This window comes from Myxine glutinosa, chromosome 1, assembly GCF_964187855.1.
Source record: "Myxine glutinosa chromosome 1, kmMyxGlut1.1, whole genome shotgun sequence".
Lineage (NCBI taxonomy): Eukaryota > Metazoa > Chordata > Myxini > Myxiniformes > Myxinidae > Myxine > Myxine glutinosa.
Genome location: NC_136261.1, coordinates 309190328 through 309206803, shown reverse-complemented (window position 1 = coordinate 309206803; position 16476 = coordinate 309190328). Strand labels below are relative to the sequence as shown.

The following is a 16476-nucleotide window of genomic DNA, read 5'->3' as shown; positions in this document are numbered from 1 at the left end:
CAGAAATCTTCAAGTCTTTCCTCATATTCTCAAAGGGATTCAAGTCTGGGCTTTGGCTGCGTCACTCAATGACTTTCACGTTCTTGTCATTCCAGTGTTGCTTTGGCTGTATGCTTGGGGTCATTGTCCTATTGGAATGTCGCAGTCTAAGGTGTTTTGCCCTGTGAAATAGGTTTTTCTCGAGGGTTTGCTTGTGTTTGGCTCCATTCATTGTTCCCTCTATAATTACAAGTCTCCCAGTCCCTGCCGCTAAAAGCATCCCCATAGCATGATGCTGCCACCACCATGTTTCATGGTAGGGATGGTGTTAGATGGGTGATGAGCTGTGCTCAGTTTCTGCCAGATGTATAGCGCTTTGAAATCAGGCCAAAGAGTTCATTTTTTGTCTCAAGACCACGGAATCTTTTGCCTCATGTTCCGAGTCTTTCACGTGCCTTTTTTTGCAAGCTCCAGGTGTGCTGTCATGTGCCTTTTTCTCAGGAGTGGCTTCCGTCTGGCCACTCTCCCTTAAAGCCTAAGTAATCTCGGAGTTCTATGGACAGTTCCTCGGACTTCATGGTCAAGTTTCTGCTCTGACATGCACTGTCAACTGTGGGACCTTTTATAGAAAGGTGTGTTTCTTTCTATATCATGTCCATTCAATTGATTTGGCCACAGGTGGACTCCACTCAAGCTGTGGTGACATCTCAATGTTGACCAAAGGAAATTGGATGTACCTTAGCTCAATTTAGAGTGTCATTGTAAAGGGGTTGAGTACTTATTGACTCGAGACAATTCAGCTTTTCAATTTTAATTTGCAAAACTTTCTATTAAATAAATTACACTTTCACATTTTGGGGTATTATATGTAGATGTGACAAAAAATCTCGATTTAATCCATTTTCAAATCGGGCTGTAACACAACAAAATGTGAAAAAAGCCAAGTGGTGTGATTACTTTCTAAAGGCACTTTGTGAGGCTTCATCTAGATATTAATTTAGAATCTCCATCTACATTTTGGAACCAAATTAAATTATTGAACAAGCCTCTGCTGGGTGCTTTAATTGTCATTACTCTGCAGGTGACCTCCTCCCAGCGGATGGTGTTGTCATTCACAGCAATGACTTGAAAGTGGACGAAAGTTCGCTGACTGGAGAAGCTGACCATGTTCGAAAATCTTTGGACCGAGACCCCATGCTTCTTTCTGGTTGGTGCTGAGAATGAATGGTACTTTAATTTCTAAATCTGCAGTTGATAGAGATCTTGAAGGTTGTTAACTCTGGTTGCCATTTTTATTTTTACTTTGAAATTAAAATTCTGCCTTAGTGGTTTGAGACCATTAGACTAGTGTTACGTATTCCACCCCAAACCCTGGTGCACTTCAGAGTCTCGAGAGGGAACGCAGCAGAAAGATTTGTTATTTTGCATGTTATAATAAACCATGGTAAAGCCACACCACTGCAATTGTAGAACAAAACAAGTAATTGTATTAAGAACTCTCACATACACAATAATCACACTATTAAAGAAAGTACAATGAAAATGGCACTCACACCAAATGAACAATACCTATGATGGTACCATCATTGCCCAATGCTCTCAAAGCAGTAAACTCATGATACGACAAATGTAGGTCTAATGTAACATTCCCCAAAGTCCGTGCACGAATCTCCATGCTGGTGGAAGCCATGCAGAACGACGAGAACAGGCAGGTATCTCCACAGCGGTGAACGAGGAGTTACGAGGCGAGAGGTCGATTATGGGAATTGAGCCGATATGTAAACCAACATCAATCCACACGGTGATGTCGACATGGAAATCCCAGTGACAAAACAAGATGCACCAAGCGGATAGTCTCTTCGAAGACAAAATGGTGTACAGGCCTGTATGGAGGCGCTGGCTCCCTCCAACAATGACACACACGTCGATAAAACCTGAGACGCAGGTTTAATTGCACTTGCAATATATGATGATGTCGCAGGCAATCCCTTTCCCGGGAAGCCTCAACTCATTCGCGACCAATATCAAAAAAGTCCGCTCACAGCCCCGATGCAACTCACGGCTGTATCTCTCTGATGGCTGTCTCATCCTCTCTCTCCTTCTCTTCCGGTTTGTTTGCCGCGTCTTCCTTTTTCCTTCACAAACACTTATTTTTACCTTTTACTAAAGTCGTCTCCATTTCACACAAAAATATTAACAAGAAAAAGAGCAATCAGAGATTGCAAACCCTCGCCAGGATGTATTTTCAGTGATTTTTAAGGCTTTAGTGTTAAAACAAATATGGCGGCCGAACCACCTGATCGATGACATCATTTTTTTCCTAAACGAATTTATTCCTAGATTATGCTCAATAAATTTCATCTTAATCGGATGAGGTTTTGTACTTGTCGAATTATGACCATGATGGAAGCACCTATGACATCATCATTAACATATTTTATTCCCCATGGAGAGTTCTTTACAATGAGCCATCTCTCAATTTTTTCTATTCAACACTTTCGAAGATATAGAGGTGCAAAGTTTTTCGGTTTTTCCAAGATGGCGGCCGAACCACGTGACCTATGACGTCATAATTATCATCAAAAAATTCTGCAGGTGGAGTTGCACCTATGGTTAAAATTTCCTGTCAATCGGACCAAAGGTTGCAGAGAAAATCATTTATTCTGTGCGGACAAACAGACAGACACAGACGGACTCAAATGCAATACCCTCTCCTCTGGCGAGGGTAACAAGTACAGATACATTCAAAGTACACTGCCCCCATGCCAAATAATTAAATATCCTCCAGCGTGGCATTGCCGGGGCACCTCCGGCGCCCGGCAATACCGCTGTGCAGCTAAGAGAGACTGTATTTGGAGGGAGAGGTGCACAATATTTGATTATAAAAAAAAATAACCACCTTTAGAGGCCATTTTTCCCCGCAAGCGGGGGTTGGCCTTTTTCGGGGACCGTTGTTGTTGTTTTTTGGTCCCCTTTTTGAAGCAATGTTTTACGGCCGGATGCCCTTCCTGCCGCCAACCCTTTTTGTCGCCTTTTTACGACAAACAGGGAATTTACGACAAACAAATTTGATTGATTAATTTAAATTTGAATAATTAAAATCAATAAAGGATTGTCATAGAATATTTCTTTATCAATAATTGGCTAATAGCATAATTAAACCACTGGTGCTTCATCCGAAGATGTAACTTTTAGAAGTTTAATTAAATAAGTCATTAATAAAAAAAATTAAATAATTATTTTATTAATCAATAAATAATTAATCGATTAATTGATTAATCAATAAATCAAAAATACCCTTTACAGACAAATCACTTGGTCATTGTCATGTCCAAATATCAGCTTCCGAGCTCAAAAGGTGCCCGAGATATTGGCCAGATGAGAAAGAAAACAAATGATTAATAATGAAAATAAATAAATAATATTCGCAAAAAATTAAAAAATTAATCAATTGCCTAACAGAACACACAAACCACCACCATTTCATCCGATCTGTAACTTACATTAATCATTAATCTGTAACTAAGAATTAATCATTAATCATTAATCTGTAAATCATTAATCTGTAAGTTACAGTTACATTAATCTGTAACAAATATTTTTTTTTTAAAGTCATAAATCAAATAATGAAATAATTAAGCGATTAATTGATTAATCAATAAATCAACAAGGAAAGATACATTCAAAGTACACCGCCCCGATGCCAAATAATTAAATATCCTACAGCGCGGCATTGCCGGGCGCCTCCAGCGCCCAGCAATACCGCAGTGCAGCTCATAGAGAGTGCATTGGGAGGGAGAGGTGTACAATAATTGATTGATTAATTGCATAATTAAAATCAATAAAAGACAAGTACAGATACATTCAAAGTACACTGCCCCCATGCCAAATAATTAAATATCCTCCAGTGCGGCATTGCCCGGGGTGCCTCTGACGCCCGGCAATACCGCCATGCAGCTCATAGAGACTGTATTGGGAGGGAGAGATGTGCAATAATTGATTGATTAATTGCATAATTAAAATCAATAAAAGACTTTAATAAAATATTTTCTCAATCAATTGGCTAATAGCATAACTCAACCATTAGTGCTTCATCCGAAGATGTATCTTTTAGAAATTTAATTAAATAAGTCATTAATTAAAAACATATATAATTAATTTATTAATCAATAAATAATTAATCGATTAAATGATTAATCAATAAATTCAAAAATATCCTTTATAGCCAAATCACTTGGTAACCATTGTGTCCAAATTTCAGCTTCCTAGCTCAATAGGTGCCTGAGATATTGCTCAAATGAGAAAGAAAATTAATAAATGACTAATAATGAAAATAAATAAATAATAATCTTTAAAAAAATTAAAGAATTAATCAATTGGCTGATGGAATGCATAAAACACCACCATTTCTTCCGAATCTGTAACTTTAAAAAAAAGTTTGTCATTAATCGAATGATTAAATAATTAATCGATTAATTGATTGATCAATAAGTCAAAAATAGCCTTTACAGCCAAATCACTTGCTCATTGGCATGTCCAACTATCAGCTTCCTAACTCAAAAGGTGCCTGAGATATTGCCCAGAAGAGAAAGGAAATATATAAGTACTTAATTAATCGATAATAATTAAATAACTTCAATAAATTGATTAATCAAAAAACAAAAAAGTGTTTTTGACAAAGTACTTGCTCACTATTGTGCCCAAATTTCAACTTCCTAGCTCAAATGATGGCTGAGATATCGCCCGGACAAACAAACAAGAAAACAAACAAACAACCAGAGTGAAAACTGAGTACTCTCTTTCAGCGTGCGTCATTGCCGACCCCCCTTCGGTGCCCGGCAATGACGTTATGCAGCGCCTGGAGATGGCATAGGAAAGGAGCGGTGTACAAAAATAACCTTGCCAGCCAAATCACTTGCTCATTGGCATGTCCAACTATCAGCTTCCTAACTCAAAAGGTGCCTGAGATATTGCCCAGAAGAGAAAGGAAATATATAAGTACTTAATTAATCGCTAATAATTAAATAACTAATCAATTAATTGATTAATCAATAAATCAAAAATATATTTTACAGCCAAATCACTTGGTCATCGACATGTCCAAATATCAGCTTCCTAACTCAAAAGGTGCCTGAGATAATGGGCAGAAGAGAAAGGAAATGTATAAGTACTTAATCGCTAATAATTAAATAACTCATCAATTAATTGATTAATCAAAAAACAAAAAATACCTTTTTTGACAAAGTACTTGCTCACTATTGTGCCGAGATTTCAGCTTCCGAGCTCAAACTATGGCTGAGATATCGCCCGGACAAACAAAGAAGACGTTATACTTGCAAAATCCACCCCACCCCACCTTACCCCAAGAAAAAAAAAATTCCATTGATACAGCAAATTGTCCATTTCATCAAGATTAAAATTGACAATCTTGATCAAAGCTCGGCTCAATAGGAAGAAAAGTGACGATTTTTCAGATGAAAAAGGATGATTTTGGAAGGTTTACTTTTAGTTGACCTTTGACCTTTTGACCTCAAAAAGAATTAGTTTCCCTATTTAGTGACTCGATGTGCAAATGCTGTTCAATTTTCAAGTCAATCGGATGAAAATTGAGGATTTTTGAAATTTGGCCTATGTTGACCTTTTGGCCTATGTTGACCTCAAAAATACTTGGTGGTTGAATTCATAGACCAGATATGCAAGTCCTCTTCAAATTTCAATTCAATTGGATGAAAATTGAGGATTTTAGAAATTTGGATTATGTTGACCTTGTGGCCTATTTTGACCTCAAAAGTACTTGGTGGTTGAATTCAGTGACCAGATATGCAAGTCCTCTTCAAATGTCAAGTCAATTGGATGTTAATTGAGGATTTTAGAAATTTAACCTATGTTGACCTTTTGGCCTATGTTGACCTCAAAAATACTTGTTGGTTGAATTCAGTGACCAGATATGTAATTCCTCTTCAGATTTCAAGTCAATTGGGTGAAAATTGCGAATTTTAGAAATTTGGCCTATGTTGACCTTTTGTCCTATGTTTACCTCAAAAATACTTGGTGGTTGAATTCAGCGACCAGATATGCAAGTCCTCTTCAAATGTCAAGTCAATCGGATGAAAATTGAGGATTTTCAAAATTTAGCAAAGTTGGTGACCTTTGGCCTATGTTGACCTTTTGACCCCCAAAACAATAGGCTTCTTGCTTTTGACTAACTCTACCATTTGGTGAAGTTTCGTGAATATCGGTTGAAAATTGTGACCTGTAGGCCGGTGACAAACAAACAAGAAGACGTCATGCAGAGCACGATACTTGCAAAATCCCCCCCCTCAAAGAAAAAAAATTCCATTGATTCAGCAAATTGTCCATTTCATCAAGATTAAAATATTGACAATCTTGATCAAAGCTCGGGTCAACAGGAAGAAAAGTGACGATTTTTCAGATGAAAAATGATGATTTTGGAAGGTTGACCTTGAGATGACCTTTGGACCTCAAAAATAGTTATTTCCCTATGTAGTGACTCAATGTGCAAATGCTGTTCAATTTTCAAGTCAATCGGATGAAAATTGAGGATATTAAAAATTTGGCCTATGTTGACCTTTTGGCCTATGTTGACCTCAAAAATAGTTGGTGGTTGAATTCAGTGACCATATATGTAAATTCTCTTAGAAGTTCAAGTCAATCGAATGAAAATTTGTGATTTTAGAAATTTGGCCTATGTTGACCTTTTGGCCTATGTTTACCTAAAATATAATACGTGGTTGAATTCAGTGACCAGATATGCAAGTCCTCTTCAAATTTCAAGTCAATTGGATGAAAATTGAGGATTTTAGAAATGTGGCCTATGTTGACCTTTTGGCCTATGTTGACCTCAAATATACTTGGTGGTTGAATTCAATGACCAGATATGCAACTCCTCTTCAAATTTCAAGTCAATTGGATGAAAATTGAGGATTTTAGAAATTTGGCCTATGTTTACCTTTTGGCCTATGTTGACCTTTTGGCCTATGTTGACCTTTTGGCCTATGTTGACCTTTTGGCCTATGTTGACCTTTTGGCCTATGTTGACCTTTTGGCCTATGTTGACCTTTTGGCCTATGTTGACCTTTTGGCCTATGTTGACCTTTTGGCCTATGTTGACCTTTTGGCCTATGTTCACCTAAAATATAATTTGTGGTTGAATTCAGTGACCAGATATGCAAGTCCTCTTCAAATTTCAAGTCAATCGGATGAAAATTGAGGATTTTAGAAATTTAGCAAAGTTGGTGACCTTTGGCCTATGTTGACATTTTGACCTATTGACCCCAAAAACAATAGGCTTCTTGCTTTTGACCAACTCTACCATTTGGTGGAGTTTCGTGAAGATCGATTGAAAATTGTGACCTGTAGGCTGGTGACAAACAAACAAACAGACAGAACCACAAATGGAACCGACCAATATACAGTACTTGAAAAATCTTCGATTTGGCAAGTAACAAGAAGACGTCATGTGGAGCACGATACTTGAAAATCCGCTCCCCGCCCCAAAGTTTTCCATAGATACAGCAAATTGTCCATTTCATGAAGATTAAAATTACGATATTGATCAAAGTTCGGGTCAACTGGATGAAAAGTGACGATTTTTCAGATGAAAAATGATGATTTTAGAAGTTTGACCTAGAGTTGACCTTTGACCTTTTGACCTCAAAATAGTTGGTTTCCCAATTCATCTATCTATAATTCCAGTAATCTCTGTACGTTTGTACGTTTGTACGTCTGTACGTCTGTACGTCTGTACGTTTGTCTGTGACCGCTGTTTCTCGACAACTACCGGTCCGATATACTTGAAACTTGCCAGGTATATTGCTGGGGACCCGAGGATGTGCCTTTTCAAGGTTTGAAATTAATCGGACAAGTACTTACCGAGCTATGGCGATTTAGCCGTTCGCCGTTCGCTTTGCCGTTGCGAATGGACCAAACCATTCATGTAAATAGAGGGGGGGGGGGGGGGGTCTGTGGTCGTTCGCTTTGGCTTTGCGAATGGACCAAACCATTCATGTAAATAGAGGGGGGGGTTCTGTGGTCGTTCGCTTTGGCTTTGCGAATGGACCAAACCATTCATGTAAATAGAGGGGGGGGTTCTGTGGTCGTTGCGAATGGACCAAACCATTCACATCGAATCATCGAATCACATCGAATGGACCAAACCGTTCGCTTTGGACCAAACCATTGCATGTAAATAGAGGGGGGGGGGTTCTGTGGTCGTTGCGAATGGACCAAACCATTTCATGTAAATAGAGGGGGGGGGGGGGGATATAATTTTAGATATATATATAGTACGGGCATTGGCAAGGAACGGGCACCCACGTACGGGCAATGCCCTAGTTGAGGTAATACACAAATGCTGTTCTATTCTCAAGTCAATCGGATGAAAATAGATGGGTTTTCAGATGAAAATTGATGATTTTGGAAGTTTGACCTAGAGTTGACCTTTTGACCTCAAAAAAGTATGTTTCCCAATATAGTGACTCAATATGCAAATGCTGTTCAATTTTCAAGTCAATCGGTTGAGAATTGATGGCTTTTTCGATGAAAATTGATGATTTTTAAAATTTGACCTTGAGTTGACCTTTGACCTTTTGACCTCAAATTATTCATTTCCCAGTTTAGTGACTCGATATACAAATGCTATTCAATTTTCAAGTCAATCGGATTTAAAATGGTGATTTTAGAAATTTGACCTCCAGATGACCTTTGACCTCAAAATCGATAGGCTTCTCAATTGGGACGACCTATACAACTTGGTGAAGTTTCGTGACGATCGGTTTAGAATTTCGACCTGTTGGCCGGTGACAAACAGACAGACAGAACCACAAACGCAACCGACCAATATACTTGAAAAATCTTCGATCTCGCAAGTAACAAACAAGAAAACAAGAAGACGTCATGCAGAGCATGATACTTGCAAAATCCGAACCCCCCCCCCCCCCCCCCCCCCAAAAGTTTCCATTGATACAGCAAATTGTCCATTTCTTCATTCAGATTCAAATTGACGACCTCAATCAAAGCTCGGGCTAATAGGATGAAAAGTGACGATTTTTCAAATGAAGATTGATGATTTTAGAAGTTTCACCTTGAGTTGACCTTTGACCTTTTGTCCTCAAAAATAGTTGGTTTCCCCTATTTAGTGACTCGATATGCAAATGCTGTTCTATTCTGAAGTTAATCGGATGAAAATTGATGGTTTTCAGATGAAAATTGATGATTTTGGAAGTTTGACCTAGAGTTGACCTTTGACCTTTTGACCTCAAAAATAGTCGATTTTCCTATTTAATGACTCAATGTGCAAATGCTGTTCAATTGTCAATTCAATCGGATGAAAATTGATGTCTTTTCAGATGAAAATTGATGATTTTGGAAGTTTGCCCTTCAGTTGACCTTTGATCTTTTGACCTCAAAAATAGTTCATTTCCCAATTTATTGACAACATACAAATGCTATTCAATTTTCAAGTCAATCGGATTTAAAATGGCGATTTTATAAATTTGACTTCCAGATGTCCTTTGACCTTCGACCTCAAAATTCATAGGCTTCTCAATTGGGACGACCTATACAATTTGGTGAAGTTCCGTGACGATCAGTTTAGAATTGTGACCTGTACGCTGGTGACAAACAAACAAACAGACAGACAGAACTACAAACGCAACCGAACAATATACTTGAAAAATCTTCCATTTTGCAAGTAACAAGAAAACAAACAACCAGAGTGAAAACTGAGTACTCCCTTTCAGCGTTCGTCATTGCCGAGCCCCCTTCGGTGCCCGGGATGCAGCGCCTGGAGATGGCATAGGAAAGGAGCGGTGTACAACAATATTACCTGAAACTAAAAATCCTAACTATATAATAACAACAAAGGCGGAAGTGACGGATCCATAACACTGTTATTATTATTTTCAAAAAGTTATCATTCATGGTTTTGAAATTGTTTTGATAGCCAGCCATCATTATCCAGATGCTGTGGAAAATCTTTAGCACTCCAATGAATGAGAAAATGCCAGGTTTTTTATGTTTTGTTGTTCTGGGAATCGAGAGCAAGTTATTTAAACAATAAAACTTTTTTTAACATACACTGAAAACTGCATGAATGAATTCCGGTACAAGCTGAAGACGAACCGTGGTTATACCACATTCCACGGTCCCTGGAGTTTGCATGGACCTTTCCTGTGCTAATGAGAAGAGATGATGTGGCCATTTGAATCCTTGCCAACTAAGCCAAGCCAAGCCAGCCTCTCCTTTAATGTGCTCCCAGTGCTTTGCCAATGCTACGCCAATATACCTTAGCTGGCAAATTTAAGTGGCATTATAATGAATCTCTGTGGATTTCTCATTTGTTTTTGCAGGTTATAACTATAGTTAGGCTGTGGGAGGTTTTTTGATTATTCATACTCTTTTTTTTTTTAATGCTTCTGACGACGAAGTTGTTGGAGGCATTATGTTTTCAGGTTGGCCATCCATCCATCCACCCGGCCGTCCGCCCGTGATCGGTTTTTGTTTCCGCAATAACTTAAGAACGGCTGAAGGGATCCAAGTCAAACTTGGTACAAGTATGTATGATGAAGCAAAGATGAAGTTTTTTATGGGGTCAATAGGTCAAAGGTCAGATGTCCAGTTAGGTAAAAATTATGTTACCGAGCTAACTTGTGAATCAGTGATGGGAGTTTGACTAAACTTGGTATGTGTAGGGTTACCATCTGTTATTTTCGACAAAGAAGACACAGAGGACAAAAAAGATTTGGGGGAGGCATGGATGGGGTGGGGCGGAGGGTCTATCTCTATCAGTATCTACCAACTCGTGTTGGATTGTGTTCTATATACTGTGACTACATGCTGTCCACATTGAGTATCTATAAATAAGAATAAGTGATGGGGCCTCAAAAATCAGTTATAATTCCTCAAATTTCAATGTACCTCTTTCCATGTAGTGAGTCCTTTCCTTTCACCAGTCCTTCAATTTTGCTAATGAGAGTAATGTGCTCTCTCCTTGAACTGCTTTCTTGTGCTTGTCTGAGTACACATCTGATTGTAAATCAATGGCACCTTTATTTGCCACAGCGATGTATGTACCAGCTCGACATATCAAACACTCAGCTTCCCATTCTACTCGACCACTTCGAAAACACAGGACTTTTGACTTTAGTTCTGCAGCAAATTTACACTTTAGTTTTGGCATTCTAAAGAAGAAAATCAACATTTATGTATATGCTATAACAACGGTACATACTCAGAAAAGACACTGACTGAGTACACCACTGGACTCTCACTGAGAGGTTGGACAGAAAGTGGATGCATGATGTTCAAACACTTCCATTATGACATGACAGAGTCATAGATACTTGTACCAAGCTGTCCTGGTCAAAACTTTACTTAACCTATGAATCTCTGTGGATTTCCTCTTCCTGATGGTTGTACCTTTGTGGTGGTTATATGCTTTTAGAATCATTGGAATCTCCCGTGATGAAGCTGATTCTGAGGGCCTTTCACTCTCTCACCGCAGGCAGGTTGGTGGTCTTTCTATCTTCTACCGACGCCTCTCCGGACCCTTGCACCCCCTGCTCTGTCTGTGCTCTGTCCCCCAAATATTCCTACAGGTCGCACAAGATCTGCCAGCAACCCTCTTCTGCTGAAACTGCCAAAATCAAGACTCTCTGCTCACCTTTACATCTTTCATTCCTCTGTTTTCCCATCTCTGAAACAAACTCACACACTCTTCAATCCCACTCCTCCCTCTTTAAAACAGCTGTTCACCACCATCTCTCATCTTTCCCCATCCAAAACCTTCATCTTTTCTACCCCTGTTAATCCACTCCAAATCCACCTCCTTCAAATTCCGTTTTCTTTCCTGAACGTCCTTGTAGTGTCTATCTTGTTTATCCCATTTACCACACCTTAACCTTCTACCTTCCACAGATCTCCCGATGTGTTGTGCTTCCCTTTCTCCCCCTCCTCTTCTCTCCCGCTCCCTTTATTATATATTGTATGTATTAGCTCTTACACGAGCCTCGACTTTGTATACAAAAAAATAATTTCAAAAACCCTTATTGCTAGCACCTGGGTTAACATCACTTTACCGATTAACTAATTCCACCTAATTGCTTCTTTGATGTACAGCATACTGCAAGGGTGTTCTTCATTAACAATGTTCAGTGTGTTTGCAGGTATGTAAGCTGATGACGTATTGCTTGATATGAATGATGGTTTTAAGGCCATTTTCCCCGCTAGAGCAGGGGTTAGCCTTGCGGGCCCCATGACAATCATGGTTCCCTGTTTGAGGCAATATTTTTATGGCCGGATGCCCTTCCTGACGCCAACCCTTGGTCACGCTCTTACGATGCGCAGGGATACGGTGTACCTATTCTAAATCTGGGTACACACCGGGATCATTCATCCCAGCAAGCTGGTACTCAATTTGCCGACCTCGGAAGGATGACAGGCTGAGTCAACCCCCCTGGCGTTAATTCAGCGATCGACTGGGATTCAAACCCAGGATCCTAGGATCCCAGGATCCCAAGCCGGCACCCTAACCGCTAAGCCAACACCAGGACTGATGTATTGCTTGATATCCCCAATGTAAGATTTGGTTTCAGACCAGGTCACTCTACTCTGGACATGCTGCTTCTGCTGTCTCAACAATGGATGGAGGTCCTCAATGCCAAACAGGAAATCAGAGCTGTCTCCCTTGACATATCACGGGCCTTTGATACGGTCTGGCACCCAGCTCTGCTCACCAAACTCTCCTCCTATGGTATCCATGGAAATCTCCATGCATGGCTTGCGGACTTCCTCTCTGGTCGTAGTCAACGTGTGGCCCTGAATGGATTTCTCTCATCTCCCCTTCCTGTTCAGGCTGGAGTTCCCCAAGGAAGTGTGCTGGGCCCTGTGCTTTTTCTGGTCTTTATCAATGATCTCTCTGACTCTCTGGAAAATCCTCTCTATCTCTTTGCTGATGACTCCACTCTCTGCCGCTCCATTCCTCTTCCCTCAGATCGGCAGTCTGCAGCCTCCTCACTCTCTGAAGACCTGGACAAAATCACAGACTGGTCAAACAAGTGGAACATGTCTTTCAATCCTGACAAATCTCACTCTCTTACTATGTCTCTCCGAAAAGATCGACTGGACAACCCTCCCATCTACTTTCTCAACAATCCTCTCCAAGAAGTTCTGTCACTCAAGCTTTTGGGTCTCACTATCTGCCATGATCTTTCTTGGGAAAACCACATTTCCAAGCTGGCCTCCAAAGCCAGTCGCCGACTGGGCATCCTCCGTCGTGCGAAGTCCTTCCTCGGCACACCTGAGCTCCTCACCACATACAAGGCTTTCATCCGCAGCTCAATGGAATACTGTTCTCCCCTATGGGCTGGTGCTCCTGCCTCACACCTGGCTCGGCTTCACGCTGTTGAATCCAAAGCTTTCAAAATCATTGGAATCTCCCGCGATGAAGCTATCTCTGAGGGCCTTTCACTCACTCACCGCAGGCAGGTAGGTGGCCTTTCTGTCTTCTACCGACTCCTCTCCGGCCTTGCTCCCCCAGCTCTCTCTGTGCTCTGTCCCCCAAATATTCCTACAGGTCGCACAAGATCTGCCAGCAACCCTCTGATGGTTAAACTGCCGAAATCTCGGCTCTCTGCTCACCTTCACTCTTTCATTCCTCTTTTCTCCCGCCTGTGGAACAAACTCCCACACTCCCTTCAATCCCTCTTCTCCCTCCAGGTCTTTAAAACAGCTGTTCACCACCATCTCTTATCTTCCCCCATCCATAACCTTGATCTTTTCTACCCCCACTAATTCACCCCAGATCCACCTTGTTTGAAATTCCAACTTCTTTCCTGGAAATCCTGGCAGTGTCCATATGTTTATACCTCTCCCACCCCCCCCCCCCTTCACATGCCTCCCCCCCATTCACATGCCTCCCCCCCAAAGCCCTCTCCCTCCCACAGATCTCTCGATGTCTGCATGTCTCTCGGTCCCTGCTCTCAAATGTTGTGTTTGTGTCCTTCCCCCTCTCTCCCCATCTTGTCTACCGCTCCCGATGTTATTTGTTTTATGTGTCTGTTTGTCTTTCTGTGTGATTAATGTTCGCTCTTTCACGAGCCTCGATCTTGTATACAAAAAAAAACAAACAAAAAAAAATGTCTATTATTTGAATTAACATTTGAATACCAGGCCTCCTGCAGCTGCCTGGCGGTTTGTTTGTTCACTTTTCCAATCACCTCAACCTCAGTAAACATGAATCGATGGTCTTGCAGGATACTGTGAGTTGCGACCCAGGAGAGACGGTCCTTTCTACGTATGCCTAACTGATGTTCATGTGGCATAGTTTTTATTCTCTTAACAGTCTCTCCAATGTTGTGGGCTGAACAGTTGCTGCAATTTATTGTATAGATGACAGATGATTTGTCCTTTTGGTTGCATGATCCTGCATTTAATGGTAGCCTCAGGTCTATGTGCAATACCAACTTCAAACCGGACCAGCAGACAAGCGGTAGCTTCCGATACGTTTTTCACGTATGTGAGGGCAAGCCAAAACTTTGGTTTGGGTTGTGTGGAATCACCATTTACCCTTCTCTGCATTCACTTATTCACAAAAAATATTTGGATAACCATTTGAACGGAACTTCGGAACAACCTTCGAAGACGTCCCTCTTCTTGTTGGCTTTTTTGGAGGTGCTGCAGTGTTTCTCGACCTGTCGGAAAAGGTTTCGCAGATATCTTTGTTTCTGAGCCATAGGTTGGTTACTAACATAATGCAGGATCTGACTGGTATTGGTTGCCTTCCTTTATATGGTTTGCTGCAGCTTCCAAATTGCCTGGAAACCAAAACATCCAGGAACGCCAGTCATTGATCAGCTTCTTCTTCCATTGTGAATTGGATATCGGGAAAGAGTGTTGAGTTGTTCTTTGAAAGTGCTGATCATGTCCCGTTGTATGATGATGAAAGTATCATTAACATAACGAACACACAACTTTGGTCGGTAGATGGTGAATACCAGCGATTCTTGTCGTTGCATCACAGCTTCCACCATGATCCCCTTGGTGGTGATCCCACAGACGTGCCTTTTATTTTCTCAGACTTTTCAGTTGAACGTAAAATACGTTTTTAGGCGAAAGGAAAACAGCTCCATGAGGTGTGTAATCTTCAGGCCCTAGTTCATTTCGACATAACCAGAATTCAGTAAACTTTCCATTGTTTCTTTCGTCAGTTGCAGCAGAATTGAAGTAAACAATGAAGTTGCGTCAAATGACACCATTGTCAGGTTGAAGCTGGGCATCTTTCAGTATCTGAAGGAATTGTTCAGCAGACTTGACTGTTCTTGGACACATAAAACATACAAGAAGGGGCGAGAGCGGAAAGCATTACAAGCATAACAACAGTAGAAAACAGCAGGGACGTCGGTATATCTGTGGAAGAGAGAGGGCTGGCTGGGTGAAGGGAGGGGGGGGGGGGGGGAGTGGGTATGTGGTATAAAGCAAATTAACACCACCAGGAATTTCAGGAAAGAAGTTGGAGATATTGAAAGAGATGTCTATGCGTTGTTTTAACGGGGGTAGAAAAGATCAAGGTTTTGGATGGGGGAAGATAAGAGATGGTGGTGAACAGCTGTTTTAAAGACCTGGAGGGATGAGTGGGATTGAAGAGAGTGAGGGAGTTTGTTCCATAGGTGGGAGAAAAGAGGAATGAAAGAGTGAATGTGAACAGGGAGTCTTAATTTTGGCAGTTTCACCAGAATTTTAGCTCTTTCACGAGCCTCGATTCAGTATACAAAAAAAAAGAAGAAAAAAAAAGGGATGCTGATACATCTTGAGTCCTGCAGGAACATTTGGGGCACAGAGCAGGGGGTGCTAGGCTGGAGAGGAGTCGCTAGAAGACAGAAAGACTTCCAACCTGCCTGCGGTAAGCGAGTGAAAGGCCTTCCGAATCAGCTACATTGCAGGAGATACCAATGATTGTGAAAGCTTTGGTTTCAACAGCGTGAAGCCGAGCTAGGTGAGAGGCAGGAGCACCAGCCCAGAGTCGAGACACATAGGGATGGGTAGGTGGAGGCATATACACAGTCGGGGTAGGTGCAGACTGGAAATTTGAACCAATTTCACAAAAGATTGAGTGAGTTGTTCATTGACGTGATTGCACAGATATGCATACCATATATTAAATACTTGACCTCACCACCATGTAATTCAAAACAACTCACCAACACATACAGTCACGTGAAAAAGTAAGTGTCGTGAAAATCAACCACTGACACGACTTGTACCTTGGGTAGGTTTAATATCATTTAGATCTGTGGTAACATCCTGTAAAATACATTCATGCAATAGACATCAGAATCGGAGTATTACATGGGAATGACCGATATCAATAGGCAAAGCAAGCAAGTCCAGCATATAGGTGCGTACATACCATTCAAACTACAGGTCTATATGTCACAGTAAGTGTCGCTGGAGTGTCCTTGCGCCGCGGTTGTCCCGGGT

At 40.9% G+C, this 16476-nt stretch overlaps 1 protein-coding gene across 8 annotated transcripts in view; it reads left to right on the top strand.

Annotated features, from left to right (window-relative positions):
- Positions 1-16476, top strand: part of LOC137439901 (plasma membrane calcium-transporting ATPase 3) — a 480661-nt gene that overhangs the window by 229461 nt on the left and 234724 nt on the right. For all 8 annotated transcript variants that reach the window (XM_078768504.1, XM_078768497.1, XM_078768519.1 and 5 more), the window contains exon 5: positions 1061-1186. In XM_078768504.1, the coding sequence (XP_078624630.1) occupies positions 1061-1186 (126 nt within the window). The remainder of the gene's footprint in view (positions 1-1060; positions 1187-16476) is intronic.